This window comes from Stenella coeruleoalba, assembly GCF_951394435.1.
Source record: "Stenella coeruleoalba genome assembly, chromosome: 10".
NCBI lineage: Eukaryota > Metazoa > Chordata > Mammalia > Artiodactyla > Delphinidae > Stenella > Stenella coeruleoalba.
In genome coordinates, this window is record NC_137156.1 from 4,161,671 (window position 1) to 4,177,458 (window position 15,788).

The 15,788-nt window shown below is 46.3% G+C and overlaps 1 protein-coding gene across 2 annotated transcripts in view; it reads right to left on the reverse strand.

Moving 5' to 3' along the window:
• Positions 1 to 740: 740 nt before the first annotated feature.
• The window catches only part of F13A1 (coagulation factor XIII A chain), a 152,236-nt gene continuing 137,188 nt past the window's right edge, over positions 741 to 15,788 (reverse strand). For both annotated transcript variants that reach the window (XM_079934613.1, XM_079934612.1), the window contains 2 exons: positions 8,327 to 8,463; positions 741 to 2,435 (listed from right to left, as the gene is read on the reverse strand). In XM_079934613.1, coding sequence (XP_079790739.1) covers positions 2,282 to 2,435; positions 8,327 to 8,463 — 291 coding nt within the window. In that variant the 3' untranslated portion in view covers positions 741 to 2,281. The remainder of the gene's footprint in view (positions 2,436 to 8,326; positions 8,464 to 15,788) is intronic.

Below are 15,788 nucleotides of genomic sequence, written 5' to 3' on the forward strand. Positions count from 1 at the left end.
TTTAGAGTCTCTGCTGCCATCTGAGATACACTGCTTGTTACCAGTGCTAAAATATGATTTTTAGAAACACAGCATTATTACACAGTGTAGAGTCCCAGTTGTCAAAGGGGATGGGCTGGCTCTAAGGTAGGTATGGCGAACAGGTTTTATTCTGAGTGCCAACACTCCTTATCAGTTGGTAATAGCTGCTTGGAGCACTGTGTGCAGAAGGATCCTGAGGCCCTATCTAAGATGCGATTGTTCAGTGACGTCTGCCACGAATATAGGACCTCTGGTACATATCTGTCATATATTTCCCATCTCTGTTCTAAGACCACAAAAGGTGTCCGTTATGATAGGTATTCCTGCTGGCTTGTCCACTGAGTCACCATAATGATTCATGGGATTATTCATGAAAAAGTATCGACAGAGATTTTGCAGTTTCTGGAAACTGATTTTTGAACCACACTTGCTCCTTTGGTGCATGAGGTTAATAAAATATAGAGAGAGCAGTGAGGCAAGCTAACTGTAACATCATTACCCCTTCGAGTCCTTTTCTCTAAAGGAGAGATGCTTGTTTCACTCTCCAGGGTGGGTTATCTACTGCTAAAGAAGGGTGGTTTCTTGAGCAGCTGTGGTTAGTAACATGTTGTCTTGAAAAATAAAAGTGTTCACTTCTGTGCAGATGCAAATACAATCAGAACTTTATTTTAAGCTTTGATTACATTCTAGTTAATAAGAATATACTCTATTAAGCCAGTTTAACAGTCCAGCTAAATGCATTTCAGTTTAGAATTGAGTATTGGAAGGCTTGGCAAATGCTGGAAGATTACTTAGTACGGTTAGGTATGATGTACCTATAGAGGGGACCAGCGGACCCTCATGGATTCCTGGTGCTGAAGGAACAGTCTCAAAGGCTTAGAAACGTGCTTGTAGAGACCAGAGAATTTCATTGGGACGTTTCCCCAGCTTCCTTCTCATTGTTCATCTTTTCTTTTCTATCTTTCTTTTCTTTTTTTTTTTTGCTAAGAATCACAGTCTACTGACCTAAATCCCATTCTAGGCATATCAATGGGTGATTCTGACAATAAATCAGCCTTGCAAATAAATATCAGATAGCCTTGTCTGTTGGAACCTCGGAGCCTAATACAAATGATGTCAGCATCCTCTGTCATTGGGTGTGTGGTAGCGCTGGTAGTTTGCAGGGTGGAGTCCATATTACCTTGTAGCACCTGTGTGCCGAGCTGAGGTCTCAACACGGGTGATGTGACGGACAAGAGAATTAGTGGCTGCCCATCCTTCCACGTGTCTGGTCACCAAATCTGCCAGCTTCTCTAACTTGTTGGGTTTATTCCATCTCTGAGACTGTATCTGGACCTGTGTCATTGTACAAAGGAGATGCTTCCAGAGAGACAGGTGAAGTATAATTACTAATTAAAGAGACTAATTGCTCACCCTTACTGTCCCAAGTCGGCCTTGTTACTTTCTAGTACTACAGCCCCCAAACGGTTAAAGTTAGGGCTAATGTTTCCTGCTGATCAGGCCACAGTGTGACAACTCCTATAAAATGCACTATCAAACTACATTATTTAATAGTTCTGAGTATTGCACCTGCTTTCTTATCTCCTCTTGGGTGATTAAGTTTTCCACAAATGCAATTTGTTAATGTGGGGCCACATCTTCTCACAAGGTGAATCTGTGAAACTTGGCAGGCTCTAGCTTTGCTGCAGGTGCAAGATGAAAGACCTTTCCCTGGCTGTGCCGAGAAGAAAAACGATGCTGCGCTCAATTCCTGGGGAAAATATTCCGACACAGAGGATAAAACTGATCCCAAGAAAGGGGACTAGAATTCTAGGGCCCAAATCATGTGCTGGCCTCCTGTTTGGGGGGCACATTACCCTGAAAAGGCTGAGCGGCGCGTGAGCAGCCCTGTTTTACGTGAGGCCAGGTATCGAGCCAATCCCCTTCCTAAGTCCTCCAGCACTTGGAGCTGCAGCCATCTGAGATGAGAAATGATCACTTTTACTCTTATGACCTGTGAGAGCTTAATGAGGGCTTAATTTAAGCTAATGCTCAGAATCCGTTGGAAGATGGAGCGATTAAAAACTAACTTCCACATTGAACAGCCACGCTGAAAAGCGTGTCTTCAAAATACGTGGCATCACCACTCTGGGGCTCGACCAGTCCTGTCCGGGTCCTCACAGCTAAGTTAAAGCAAGAGCTGACTATTTTTGCATTAGAATTTCCTTAGCCAAGACTACAAGGGGCCAAGTGCTCGGACCCATCTCAGCCCCCTGCGCGTCTACATAGGCGGTCGTCTCTGGATCTGCAGGTCCAGCTCGCCGTACACGTGTCTCAAGGAGTCACTGGTCAGGCTGGCCATCAGCTTGCGAGGGCCAGAAACCCAAGGCCGACACACCTCCTCCCATTTCACGGTGGAGTTGGGCCGGATTTCCCTGAAAGGATGGAAGAGACAGGAAAGGTTTTATGCTCCAGAGAGGCAGCCCCAGTTTCCCACCTTGACCAGGAAGCAGCGAGGCCCCTGCCTGAGTCACTCTTTCTTTCTTTTGGTTGATGGTGGTTGGAAGACGGAAGGGCCAGGGTGGCTGATGTCCAGTGGCCGCCCGAATGAGGCCCCTAGATGAGGCTCGAGCAAAGACAGCCCCGTGGGTCCTGGTTCCTCCCACACGCATGCATCAGCTGGCCCTCTGGTGGACGTGGTCCATGCAGTGTGTGGTAGAGCTGAGCTGAGCGCCCGGCCAGCCATGAGTCAGCTGAACTTCAGCTTATCCCCAGGCTTCTACAGTAGCCTTGAGGACATGACCGATCTCCCTTGGTTCATTTGTGGGCTAAAGTACCCTCCTGGCATCAGACTTCTCTCTGAACCCCCAGCTGCCTTTACTGAGGTCCTGATGCTCTAATGGGTTCTGGTCAACCCCCTGGGATAGGCCTGTTCCCAGGCCCAGGATCTGGAACGTCACCCAGCATGCTCTGTAATTCAAAATCCTGTTTCAGCCAATTGATTTCGGTCCCTTGCCCACACACCTTGCTGCTACGCGTTTGTTGCTGATGCCCTAATCCATCCTGATGGTGGGGCCTTCAGTGGTCCTGCTTTTCCTCATCCCCTGCGGCCATGCTCTGAGGTCTTCCTAAGCGTCATGGCCAAGCCCAGCCCAATAGATGACGAAGTCAATCAGGGTGGGGCATTTAGGCTTCTGGAGTATTTCACATATCCCGCCCCCGCCGCTCCCGATGGGATATAAGCTCAGGAGGAGATTACGTGCAGGTTTTATACGTATGATAGTCCCCTGAGGTGGACACTATGCGACAAATTTTCTAGTTAAGAAAAATGAAGGGATTAAACACGGGAGGTAACGTTTCCATGGTCACACAGGTGTTAATGGGCAAAGGCAAGATTTGGACGCAAGTTTATCTGTTTCCAAAGCACATGCTCCTTCTACTTCTCTCTACTAGATTTCATCCTGTATCCTCCAATGAAATGCCTTTTCTGACCGCTCTGCTTGCTTTTTCATATGTCTGATTTCTCAAACAAGACAGATGCCCTTTTGTTCAGTATTGAGAGCTTCCTGCAGGTCTTGTTATTGGAGGATTCCTGGTCTCCGCTCTCTGACTCAGGCCAGGCATGCGCTGGGCAGCTTTGCGTATAACCCTTGGCCTGCACTTTTCTGGGAGAGCATCAGGGATTTGAATGGAGACCGCCATGCATGTCTTAAAAAAGAGAGAAAAGGGACCAGACTCTTTTTATGGGGTTACTGGGGCACAGCATGTCAGAATTGGAAAGGACTTAGAAATCACTTCATGCGACTGTCCCATTTTACAGACGAGGACTCTGAGGCCCTAAGGAGCCTGTGGAATCTTCCACAGTCACAGATCCTGATGGCCCAGACCCTGGAAGAACAAAGACACACACTCGGGACACAAAGAGGGTGCTCAGAAATGAAGAACGTGTTGTGCAGAGGAATTTGGTGGGTAGATCCTTAGACCCCTGAGCGAGGGCCCAGGGGATGGGAGGCCACTTCCTACGAGCTCCACGGGGTAGCCTGGGAACCAAAGGAGCCGACGGCAGCACTGTGGCTTTGAACTGGAGCGGTGGTGGGAGGGTGGCACAGACGGGGACTGTGGGTGAGTCTAGAGTGGCTCAAAGGCCTCAGCTACAAGAGCCCCCATTTGCCCTTGGAGGTCAGGGCCATACAGCATCACGTTAGACAGAGCCAGAGCGAAGGAGAAATATGGGGCCATCCACCTGTGCTTGACCTACTGTACATGAAGTTAGAGTCCCATGATATCCTCAAAGATCACTAAAGCAACATGAATTTTACCTGGCTGCAGGTGTACATCCTCTGGGATGAAAAGGGGAAAGGCTCCAAATCTTAGAAATCTAGCCGCTAAATAAGAAATCCCTTTACTCTTGTATCTGTGGCCAGTGAATTGGGACATGCCTCTAAGGCCAGGGGACTCCTCTCTCTAGGGCTGCCCCAGGCACTGGTTCTGAGAGTCTCAACGTCTCAATTAATTTGTCATTAGCTCTTAATTTTTGTTCTTTAGAAATGAGGCTATATACATTATCTTATTCAGTTATAGAAAAGCCAAATTATGTGACAAGCGCACACCCAGGGCCTACATATGGGAGTATTTTTCCAACTCAGTAAATTACTTTTATGATTCAAGGTTTGGAAAACGCTGAGCTCACGGCGGGTTTCCTCACCTGTAAAAGGACTCTATGAAATATTGAGAGGGGTGTGGAGAGGGTGGGCGAGTTAGTATTTGTGCTGCGCTTAGAACCGCGGCAAGATGTGGTTAAATACCACGTATTAGACATATGCTGCTGCTGCTGCTTTGCTATTATTATTGTCACCATCACCTTTGTGGTCATCATTTTCTGCCTGAACTCCCTGCAACGTAATTTAGGAAAGTTCTTCTGGCTTGTATGCAGAGGAACAATTCTCTACAATTCTCTCTTAATTTAAATAATCTTTTCAGTATGAATATAGGTTTTTAGATATTTATTTCTCAGTAGCTGTGCTGTTTTTACCCTGATCCATTCATGCTTTCTTCCCCGGTTTTCCCAAGTGATCCATCCAGAACATTTTGCAAAGGAGTTGTCCCACTTAAGGATATGGCCTGCGGCCTAGAGTGCAGGCAACTCCCTCAAACAGAAACTGTAAACCCTGAGCTTTACTTCATTGTTTGGTCTAACTCATTAACGCGTCCCCGTAATGATATCCATCCATGTATCTATGCCCACTCATGAGCATCACTGCAGATACTCATGAAGAGACACATGCATGCCTAAGTATGCATTTACCTACAGAAAAATGCATGCACAAAAAAGAAAAAAATCATTTCCCCATCTTGCTAAGGGAAGTATAAAAAATAAATAAATAAAGTTCAAAAAAAAAGTGGAGTAATACTGGAATAATCCTATATTCCCAGGGATAGACGTTGTGATAAATGTTTCTCAGTAATGCGCTGAGCAATCGGGATACGCCGGCCATTTATCATCTTGCGCACAGGCAGGCGTCGGGGATTATTACCGCAATAAACTGCAACTATCAACGGTTTGTCCTCCACGCGTCTAGCCCTCTGTCCTACTTGAGAGACTCAAACTTTAAAACAAAATCACAAAGTCGGAGAACTTTTCTCTTAAAATAACTTACGGAGCCTCATCATTTTTTAAAGAGAAAAAGGAATCTGGAAGATGAATTGTTTGATGTTGCAGAAGTATCAAGTGCAGAAGCTGGACAGCTGCTGGTCTGTGGGAGTAGCACCTCCGAGCACCTGCAGAAGGCGTGGGGAGGTCGGGGGGAGGAGGGCAGGAAGGTAAATCATTTTGGGGAGGAGTTGACTGTGTCCTGACTGAGGAGTGGACGCGGTACTGCCTATTCCTCCTTCAATCCCCTGCTCGCTAGCTCCCGCCTTCCAGACCCTCTGCTTGGAGCTCCAGACCCCCTAACGCCTAGGGCCCTCGGGTGGGCAGGTGGGGTGGAGACTCCCTTGACTATTCAAGGCGTGGATCTGAGAAAGGAATACAGTCTTGTGAAGGGTTCTGGTTCTACAGAATTGCACTTCTTAAGGGTCCAAGTTGTCACATTGATCTGCCGCTCTTTGATCAGGTCTTGGCGGTATAGGGTACACCGCAGTGTTTCAACCATCCGAAAAGATGGTTGTGGGTGCTGGCTGGCTCAGGTCCGGGCTGTGAAGGTGTGAGGAGGAATCAGGAGGAAACAGAGAAACCAGTGGTCTCTCCGAAGTCGCAAGCCCACCCTAGGTCATAAGTATTTTCTATGTCAAGTTATTTCCAATTTTTGACAGTCTCTGAGAAATAAAGCTTCCCTTGCTTTGGAGAGATCCACCCTCTGGATCTGGATCCCCGTAAGACATTGAGGACCTGGCTCTCCGTCTGTTACTGATCTGCCATAGACCTATGCGCTGAAGGTGATTACCGATAGAGCCAACGGCGGAGTGCGGGCGGGACGTTTGCTTTGTGTCTACCGTGTAGGGACTGGCCTCTTCCATCCTTTCCCCAGTTCACCCCATTTTGTCCTACCCCAATGTCAGATATTAACAGTAAGAAATGCACCTGGACAGTCAACCCTCTTTGAGCCCTGTGTCTCCTAAATGGTGGGTCATTGCACTGCGCTAGGACTCATCTTTCTTCTAATACACAGATTATCTCCTTCCTTGCATTGGTTTGGGATCAAGGTGGAATTCTTGCACAGCCAAGGTGTCAAAATGGCCGGAGGTTGTGGTACCCTCAGATGAGGCTTGTTGGAGAAGGAAAACTTGGCTACAGCAGGGGGCTGTTTTAAAGAAGAAATGTGTTTCACTTTGCCTGAGCGATACTTGCATCTGATTCGAGTGGGAAGGTGTGAGAATGGGTGAGTGAGACTGTCGTTTCTGATGAAAGCAGGGCTAGCTCTACTGACCTCTCCCTCTAGCTGGGGTTGATTTCTAGTTTAATTTTCTTTTTCTTGCAGCTTTCCTATTAGCACAGGAATGTTGTTGTTTTTGCATTTTTAAAAAAAGCACTCAAATTATTTTCTCTGTTGTTTATTGCATCCTCCAGCATCAGGTACCTCTTAAATGATGGGATGCAGAAGCTGTGAGCACTGTAGTTTCAAACAAATGCAGCGAGCCCCTAGTGCACACATTGTCTTTAAAGGTGCTTCAGAAAGGGTGAAAGAGGCCTCGCATTTGTCTCACAGACTCCGAGCGGGGTAGCTCCCATAAAGGGCATTGGGGAAATGCCTAACATATCTGGGTCAAAAGGCAGTTTCCAAATCCCTGCACCTCCTTTTTTATACCTTAGAAGGTCACCCCACAGGCAATATGCTAGATTGATTGATGCTGACAGGGACTTCTTTGTGGTAGAAATGAAAGTAATAAACCTCAAAGATCGGGATGCATTCTGGGTGTCACACTTTAAGAGGAGTACTGACCAGTTGGAGGATGTGGGAAACCACGTTAGGGATGAGGGGAATGAAGTCAGTGTAGGAACAGAGAAGACGCAAGGAAGACTGGACAGCTGTTTGCAAACATTTGCAAGCCAGTAGATGGAAGACAAATGTGCCTTACTCTGTACACAGGTCCAGATGACGGGGTTTGGATCATCGGTGGGATCGAAAGGTGGAATTGTTTTCTAACGACTAGAAGTACCTGAACACGGAATGGGCTGTCTTGTTGGGTGACACTCTTTGTCAGTAGAAGTCACAGAAGCTGAGAACTGTAGGGCACAATCTAATGGCGCGAAGTGTGGAAGAAGCAGAGTTTCATTCGTGTTACTACGGAGCGCAGGGCGGTCATTGGTCCCTTGAATAGGGAACCAAGTCTAGAACGCTCTAGGCTCACCTTTGTTTTACTGAAAGCAACAGTTCTAGAGAGTGGGTTGGTAAGATCTTGGAGGTGGGGTTGGAAAGAAAGGACTCAAGAAAAGGGACATCTTTCAGCGTGATACCTCCGTAAATACGAGAAGAATGAGTACACGAGGAAGGAGTATGGCAAAATTCTTGAACTTCGGGTTCTGCAGTCAGCCAGCCACGTCTGGATGTTGGCTTACTTCTGTAAAATGCACAACTTGGGACAAACCAGTCAACCTGCCAAAGCCTCAAATTCCTCCACCACCAAAGCGAGCTAATTACAGTGCTCACCCCATTGAGGTGGCTTTAAGGATTGAATGATGGAAGTGTTGGTCAAAGCAACACTGTGCTTTTGGAGGTAGCAGCTTCTCAGACATGTTCGCTGGGGATTGGATGTGAGTTTGGAAAACATGGAGAGAGACAGAACTTCCTACAACCCCACCTCACCTCCCCACTTTCCCAGCACTCACTGGAACATCTTCCTTTTGGGTTTCGTCACTCCAGGACCATCCAGGTAAATCCAAATATTTTTCAGAGTTTCTTTTAAAGGATTGGTGAACTCAACGGTCACAACCATGTCAGAACCGACTACCTGAGCGCCATGGACCTAAGAAGTGAATTGGGAGAGAGAGAAGCTCCTTAGCAGCACATAAAGGCCTCTTATGCTCTCCTGTATCTTTAACCCTCTTTACTTTTTCTTGTGTTTTACAGCATGGCCACTTTTTGGCAAGGGAACCAGTGCGATGAGGCTATCGCTTTGACTGGGGGATACCTATCGAGAAAAAGATGGGACAATTGCTAATTAGAATCGCACTCGTTTCCCCATTATAAAAACCACCCTAATTAGAATTGAGGTGAACAGCCGTGGCCCCCAGCTGTGGCTTTCAGCAGGAGGTGGAAGTGCATCTGGTGTAGCAGCGCTTTCCGTGGTGAGGGCAGCCAGGCGAACTCTGCTCCTGGAAGGGGTTCAAGTTTCCTGCCGGGACAGGAGGCATCCCTGAGTTCAAGAGGAAGAAAACACTCCATGGGGCCTGCGCCTTCTTACTCGGAGGCACTCTAGAAAGAAATATGTCCGAGGAGGGAGGCCTCACCGTTGAACTTGAAGGAGAGGAATCTGGACACTAAAATAGGCAAAAGGGACTTTTCCTCTGCAGTCACAGCATCTGCGTCCAGGAGGCTGTAAGGCTTTTTGTGGTGAGTTTATCCATCACAAGTGTCAGAAGTATTGGGTATTTGGCCAAGTGGCCAGAGTTCAAGGACAGCTCCGACGCTTACTAGCAGTGGGGCCTTGGGTGACTTTTCCAACCTTTCTGAGACTCAGTTTTCTTGTCTCTGAAACAGGACCGGCATTCCTATGGGGTAATCTATGTAGAATGCTATTATTATTGTTGTTGTTATTATTATTAGTTCTTATGCTGTGTTCACGATGTACCACACACTTGGGACTATATGCTTTCCCAACACCAACACGATGTGCTGGAAAGTGACCAGGGGGCTATAGTATTTGTTTGTTCATCTAGGGGCTTTGTATGCCGAATGGATGGGTCTGTATAAGCTCTAAATAACTTGGGAACGAGATAATATCAGTAGTTCTTCCATCACAGGAAAGGAGTAGGTTGAGTTAACACGTACAAAGCAGCCAACACAATGCATGGCGCATTGACAAGGGCTCAATACATTATAGCTCATACTTTTTGGATTAGCACTACTTGGGGTAGTGTGCTTTATTCACCTTATTCTAGCCCACGTTCAACTCCAGTATCTAGCTGGTGTCCAGTACATATTTGTTATATTAGGTTGACTGCTTACAAATGAAATTTATTGGTTGGTTGACCAATATACATCAACCCAGGCACTATACTGCCTTATTTTTTAAGCGGTCTATAACACAGGAAAAATCATGTGGAAATGAGCCTTTCTCATGAATAGAGGGAAAGAGGAAGGCCATTGCCCAGAGAAGAAGATTCTCGCTCATTGGCTCTAGCATTAAGAATTAGAACCTTATGGCTTTACTCTTTCTTTTTTTTTTTAACATCTTTATTGGAGAATAATTGCTTTACAGTGGTGTGTTAGTTTCTGCTTTATAACAAAGTGAATCAGCTATATGTATACATATATCCCCATATCTCCTCCCTCTTGCATCTCCTTCCCACCCTCCCTATCCCACCCCTCTAGGTGGTCACAGAGCACCGAGCTGATCTCCCTGTGCTATGCGGCTGCTTCCCACTAGCTATCTATTTTACATTTGATAGTATATATATGTTCATGCCACTCTTTCACTTCGTCCCAGCTTACCCTGCCCCCTCCCCGTGTCCTCAAGTCCATTCTCTACGTCTGTGTCTTTATTCCTGTCCTGCCCCTAGGTTCTTCAGAACCTTTTTTTTTTTTTTTTTAGATTCTGTATATATGCATTAGCGTACAGTATTTGTTTTTCTCTTCCTGACTTACTTCACTCTGTATGACAGTCTATAGGTCCATCCATCTCACTGTAAATAACTCAATTTCCTTTCCTTTTATTGCTGAGTAATATTCCATTGTATATATGTGCCACATCTTCTTTATCCATTCATCTGTTGATGGGCACTTAAGTTGCTTCCATGTCCTGGCCATTGTAAACAGTGGCTTTACTCTTTAAGACATGTTGATGACTAAATTTATGTCCATGGGATTTTAAAAATCTATATGAAAATTGCAACCAATTCTCCATGGTCATTACATTCAAGTCTCCACCCGCTAAGGTGGGATGGGTGGAGGGCTGGGAAGAGGAGTCGGGGTGGAGCAGACACTGATTATGGTGGTGACAACCGCAGGTGTCACCTACAAAGCATGGATTGCACGCCAAGCAATGTGTCTCAGTGGTCCTCAACCTACATGCACAGCAGAATGTAAGGTTGGTTGAATTTGTTGATGCTCAACCTGTGGATATGGGTTTTGGTATCTGCAGGGGTCCTGGAACCAATCCCCATGGATACCGAGGGATGACTGTATAAAAGTGCATTATTAGAATACTTTACATAGAATCTTTGGTTTAATTCTCAAGTGCATCCAACATATTTTTCCTAAGTTGAAAAAAATTTCAGAACACTTTTTGGTTTCTAAAAATACAGGATAAAGATAACATTTACAAAAGCTGTCTAAGTTGGAGAAAGTGGGACTGCTTTAGACACACTATTGGTGAAACTGTTTGCTATGATCACTTTGATTTTGGGGGAAAAATATTTTGGAGTCATCTGCTTTCTTCGTGGTATGCTACTGAGATTACGGGGACAACCCCTTAAAAATCTGATAATAGCTACTGACCCTTCCTCCCATGGACAAACACACAGTGACAAATACAAGATACATACACTTTGCAGGTAGTTTTAGGGGGTTCACTACAGACCCAGGATATCTATCCATGGCCCTCAAGGGACTGATGGGCTCCAAGTTAAGGATCCTTTACATACTGGCAGGCTACCTCTACAGGAAGATTCTTCTGCTGTGGAAAGCAAAGTGGACCCTTCCAGGTGACTGATGGCAGAAATAAGGGGAATTTAGTATTTGAAAGGCTGGCCCAGGGCTTGGGCCTTCAGAGATAGGCTTTAGATCTGAATATGATTAGAAGATGAAGCCTCCTCAGATAATTTCACATGTCATGCCTAATCAGTTTGCTTCCAGATATGACCTCTGTTATTAGCTGCTGGCACGGGTATATAAATACTTCTCAGCCTTCCCTGATACTGGAGCCTGAAGGAGGGGACCCTTCTCGGGTCGTAGAGTGTTTCTTTTGCAATTAACAAAGGCTCGTGTCCCTTTTCTGACACTGGTCTCCTGCACCCGGATTTAAACGTCCTTTACCTGACTGCTGAGATAATAACGAAACTTAGAAACGCAAACCAAACCAGATCTAAAGCCTGCCCAACACTCAGCACCACTGTCTTCTCTTAGGCAATTGAAGTGGAGGTATTTCCTCCCGCTTTCAAGGAAAATGGAGCGTTATACATAGTATTTTCATATTACGTGTTGATTTAAGTGGTGTGCAATTCGCAGTGTGTGTTCACTATAGAGAAGACCAGCCATTACCTGGACCAGAGAAAAGGATGAAGCATACGTCATACTCAGCGACAGCAAATACTTTTGCACCTTGATTTTTTTCAATATCCCATTTAAAATATTTCTGTTTTTTTTATACCGACATAAAATATGATGCATCTTCAAGTTAAACACCCTTCACCGATATCGACATACTGAGTTCTTGTATTTTATGCTGTTTCATAATGATCAGTATTCTGTTTCTTTGATAAACAAGAAAGTTACTAAAACACACACACACACACACACACACACACACACACACACACACACACACACACTTTTGGGAGGAAATTACTTTTTAGGAAATCACAAGCTCTCTTCCATGGAGTATATGCTTTATAATATGCATAATAACTGTATTCAAAATCAAAACTGAAATGAAGGAAAAAGTTTGAGAAAGAATGAACCTAGTTGTCAATGTAATTCACATGATTTATTAGTTCACGTCACAGCCCTTACTTCAAGTGCTGTCAATCATGGATTCCACGAATTAGTGGAAAATGATTTTTCCCCTCCTCTCCACCCTACGGTCACTGCTGGTAACAAGCAGTTGCTTGTTTGCAAACCACTTCACCAGCACCGGCACCACAGTTGCTTCTCACTAGCCCACTTAGGTTAGCCTTAACTAAATAATGCAAATTTTTTTTTTTACGACGGTCAGGTTTTACGACAGTCAGGCAATGTTCTAAGTCTGCACCGTCCAATGTGGTAGCCACCAGCCACAAGGGGCTATTTAAATTTAACTGAATTAAAATGAAATTAAATTAAAGTTCAGTTCCTTAGTTGTCCTAGCCACAGTTCAAGCACTCAGCATCTACGTGTGTCTAGTGGCTATCATATTGGAAGGTGCAGTTTTAGGGCATTCCCGTCATTACAGAAAGTTCTACTGGAAGATGCTGCTAAGTGATTTACTTATATTAACTCATTTAATCCTCACGACCCTATGAGGTAGACGCTATGAGAATTCATTTTACAGATGAGGAAAGTGAGGCACAAAGAAGTGAAGTGACCTGTTCAAGTTCACACAGCAAGTAGGGGAAGCGGACTTGGATGCAGACAGCCTGGCGCCAGAGTCACTGCTTAACCACCTGCTGCGCTGACTCTGGTAAGTAATAACAATAGTAGCAACTCACATTACTTTTAGTGTTAACTTAGGCATCCTTTCACTTACATTATCTTGTTTGATCCTCTATGGACTCGGCAGTGGACATTAACATTATCCCCATTCTATTGATGTGAAACTAAAACTTAGAAGACAAACAAAATCCCCAGGTTACAGAGCCTGTAAGTTGGCAGGACCCAGATATGAATCTAGGTCTTTCTGACTCCAAAGCCTTCATCTTTAAGCACTACATACACTGTCATCTCTGACAGCAGAGAGGCAAAAATAGTAACCTTTTCTGCCGAAAATAGTTTCTTTATTTCCTGAAACCCACTGAAGAATCATTTGCAGTATTACCTTTCGCCATCACTAAGCTACCAGTTGAGCACAGTGATTACAACTCGATTCTGAGCTAAATTTGAAAACATATATATTACTACTCAACTCCTTCTTTTTGACTTTATGGGGAAAGAGGCAGATTTCTATCCCAGAGTAAAATGTGACAAGGTAGACCTGAGGCCTTGATACGCTGTATTACTTGATGATTACAGGATGTGCTATTTGGGGTAAAGATAGAGACATCATTTAAAAAAAAAGAGCTCAAGCACACTGTGATCATATGACGAGGTAGATGAGATTTGTTGTTCTTGTTGTTTTACTTTGCTTCCATGTGAACAGGGATGCACGGGGAGCGTGTTTTAGGAACCCCAGCTACCAGTGGTTTTCGTTTTCATTCTCAAATGCGGGTTGTTCTACAGCTGTGCTGAGAGGGAGGGGGAAATGCTCCCCTTCCAGTGGAGGCCTCGCTCACGGAGAGTCTGGGACGTGCTCTCCTGGCCAATGGAGTAACCCACTGCCTGATCCTCCAGGACCAACAGAGGATGGAGAGAGAGTCAGCTATCCGAGCATGTAAAGCCATGGCTGGTGGTACCCTGCCTGGGACCCTCCCCAGGTCCGTGGACTTCACCTGCTCAGAGAGCCTCATGGTGGGACCTCACAGACAGACTTTGATTTTCTCCACAGATGGCTTACGGCAGCACTGAGGGCACCGCCGTGGTGGCCGGGATGAAGACAGGGACCATGGTTGGGGGACGCTGAGGGGAAAGCATGCTGGACACAGGGTCTGAAGACCAGGGACCACTGCTGTGTGTCCTCGGGCCGATCACTTGAACTCTCTGGGCCTCGGTTTCTTATGAGGTTCTTGGGAAGATTCAATGTGACATCGTACGTGAAGTGACCTGGCAGAGCACCTGCAACATCGCAATTATTGGCCCTAAATGCCACGGAGGTTTGGAGGGAGACAGTGCTGCCAGGGTGAGCAGGAGGACTTCCTCAGCCTCAAGTTCCCCGTGGGGAGTGATGTGGATTCGGGTTCTCAGGCGCCAGAGCCGAGAAGCACAGAGGAGAGGAGCTGGCGGCCTCCACGGACACTTTCTAAAGAGACGTGGAGAAGCCCACGCCCCGTGCCCTGCTCCAGCCTCCCACTGAAGGGCTGTGGACACGGCAGGGGTGCGTCCTGGTGACTGGAACACGTGTCAGAGTCACGGAGAACCCACGGGAGGCCCGGAGGAAGAAACATGCTCGGTGGGAAACATGGCAGGAGAAACGGTTTAGGGGTTGGGGTTCGGGATAATTAGAACACAGAGTTTTGTTCATTTTCTGCCTTGATGGAAAGCTGCAGATACTTAGGTTCTCACAGGATGAAGTGAAACTGCAGTTAAGTCTCACCACGTACCTGGTGGCTGTCAAGCATTTGGGGACACTCGCTCTTCCTCAGGTGGTTCCCCAGTTTTAACCTGTCCTCCGATTAAAAAGTAAAACAACACATGAACTGGGATGTTGGAGGAGCAGGGCCCAGGCATCCGCCACAGCATCCCTGCCGGCTTTGCTCTTCTCTGGTTAAAGTTGGGGCTGCCATGGGCACGGGCAGAAGAGGGACGAAGAGGATTTTACAGTCGACCTCAGGTGAGTGGTGGGCTCCGGTTAGAACCCAGCAGCACAGTGCTGGTTAAGAAAAGCCAAGACAGTGTCTTGATTCCGAAGCGATCTGGGCGTGGAGCCGGCGCCGGTGCATCTGTGCTAGTTAGGGAAGGGAGCCCCTTTTCCAGTGGACGCAGCGTCCTGCCAGGCTGCGTGGCTTGGTGAGTGGCGAGTGGGCTCGATTTGGTCCCTTCATTATCCACTGTGTGGGCACAGCTCCCACAAGTGTCGGATCCGGTCTGGAGTGGAGACACCCAGAGGAAGCCACCACCCGGGAGGGCAGCAGGGACCTTCCCCACGTGACCTGCCTTCTCCTCACTGCTGCAGGTCCTGAGCGCTGGGAGGACATTCTGTTGGTTGATGTCTAGGAATTACCCCCTTTCCTAGGCCCTGGCTACACTGCCCGGTACAAGAGGAGTGCCCCAAGCTGTGAGGCTGTGGTGGTCGACATGTGAGAATAGAGCAGCTGTGTCCTTGGAGCTGACCGGGGGAGATCCCTGCTGAAAGCAAACTTAGCAGCCTTTCCCCATTTCAAAGAAAAAGTCAATAAAAATATTTTCAATATTGAGTTATCCTCTGATAATCTTTAAAGCATTGGCTACAATTTATTTACAGAGTGGTCACCGAATAACTCTTTGTTGAATGATTAAATAAATGAGTGAGTGACTAAACATCGGGATGGAGAAATACCGAAAGATTCTTTTGGCCAACAGAACAGATAAGTAATGAGCAAACGCATGTTGAAATCATGTTAATGCCACTCCAGGACAGCTCCC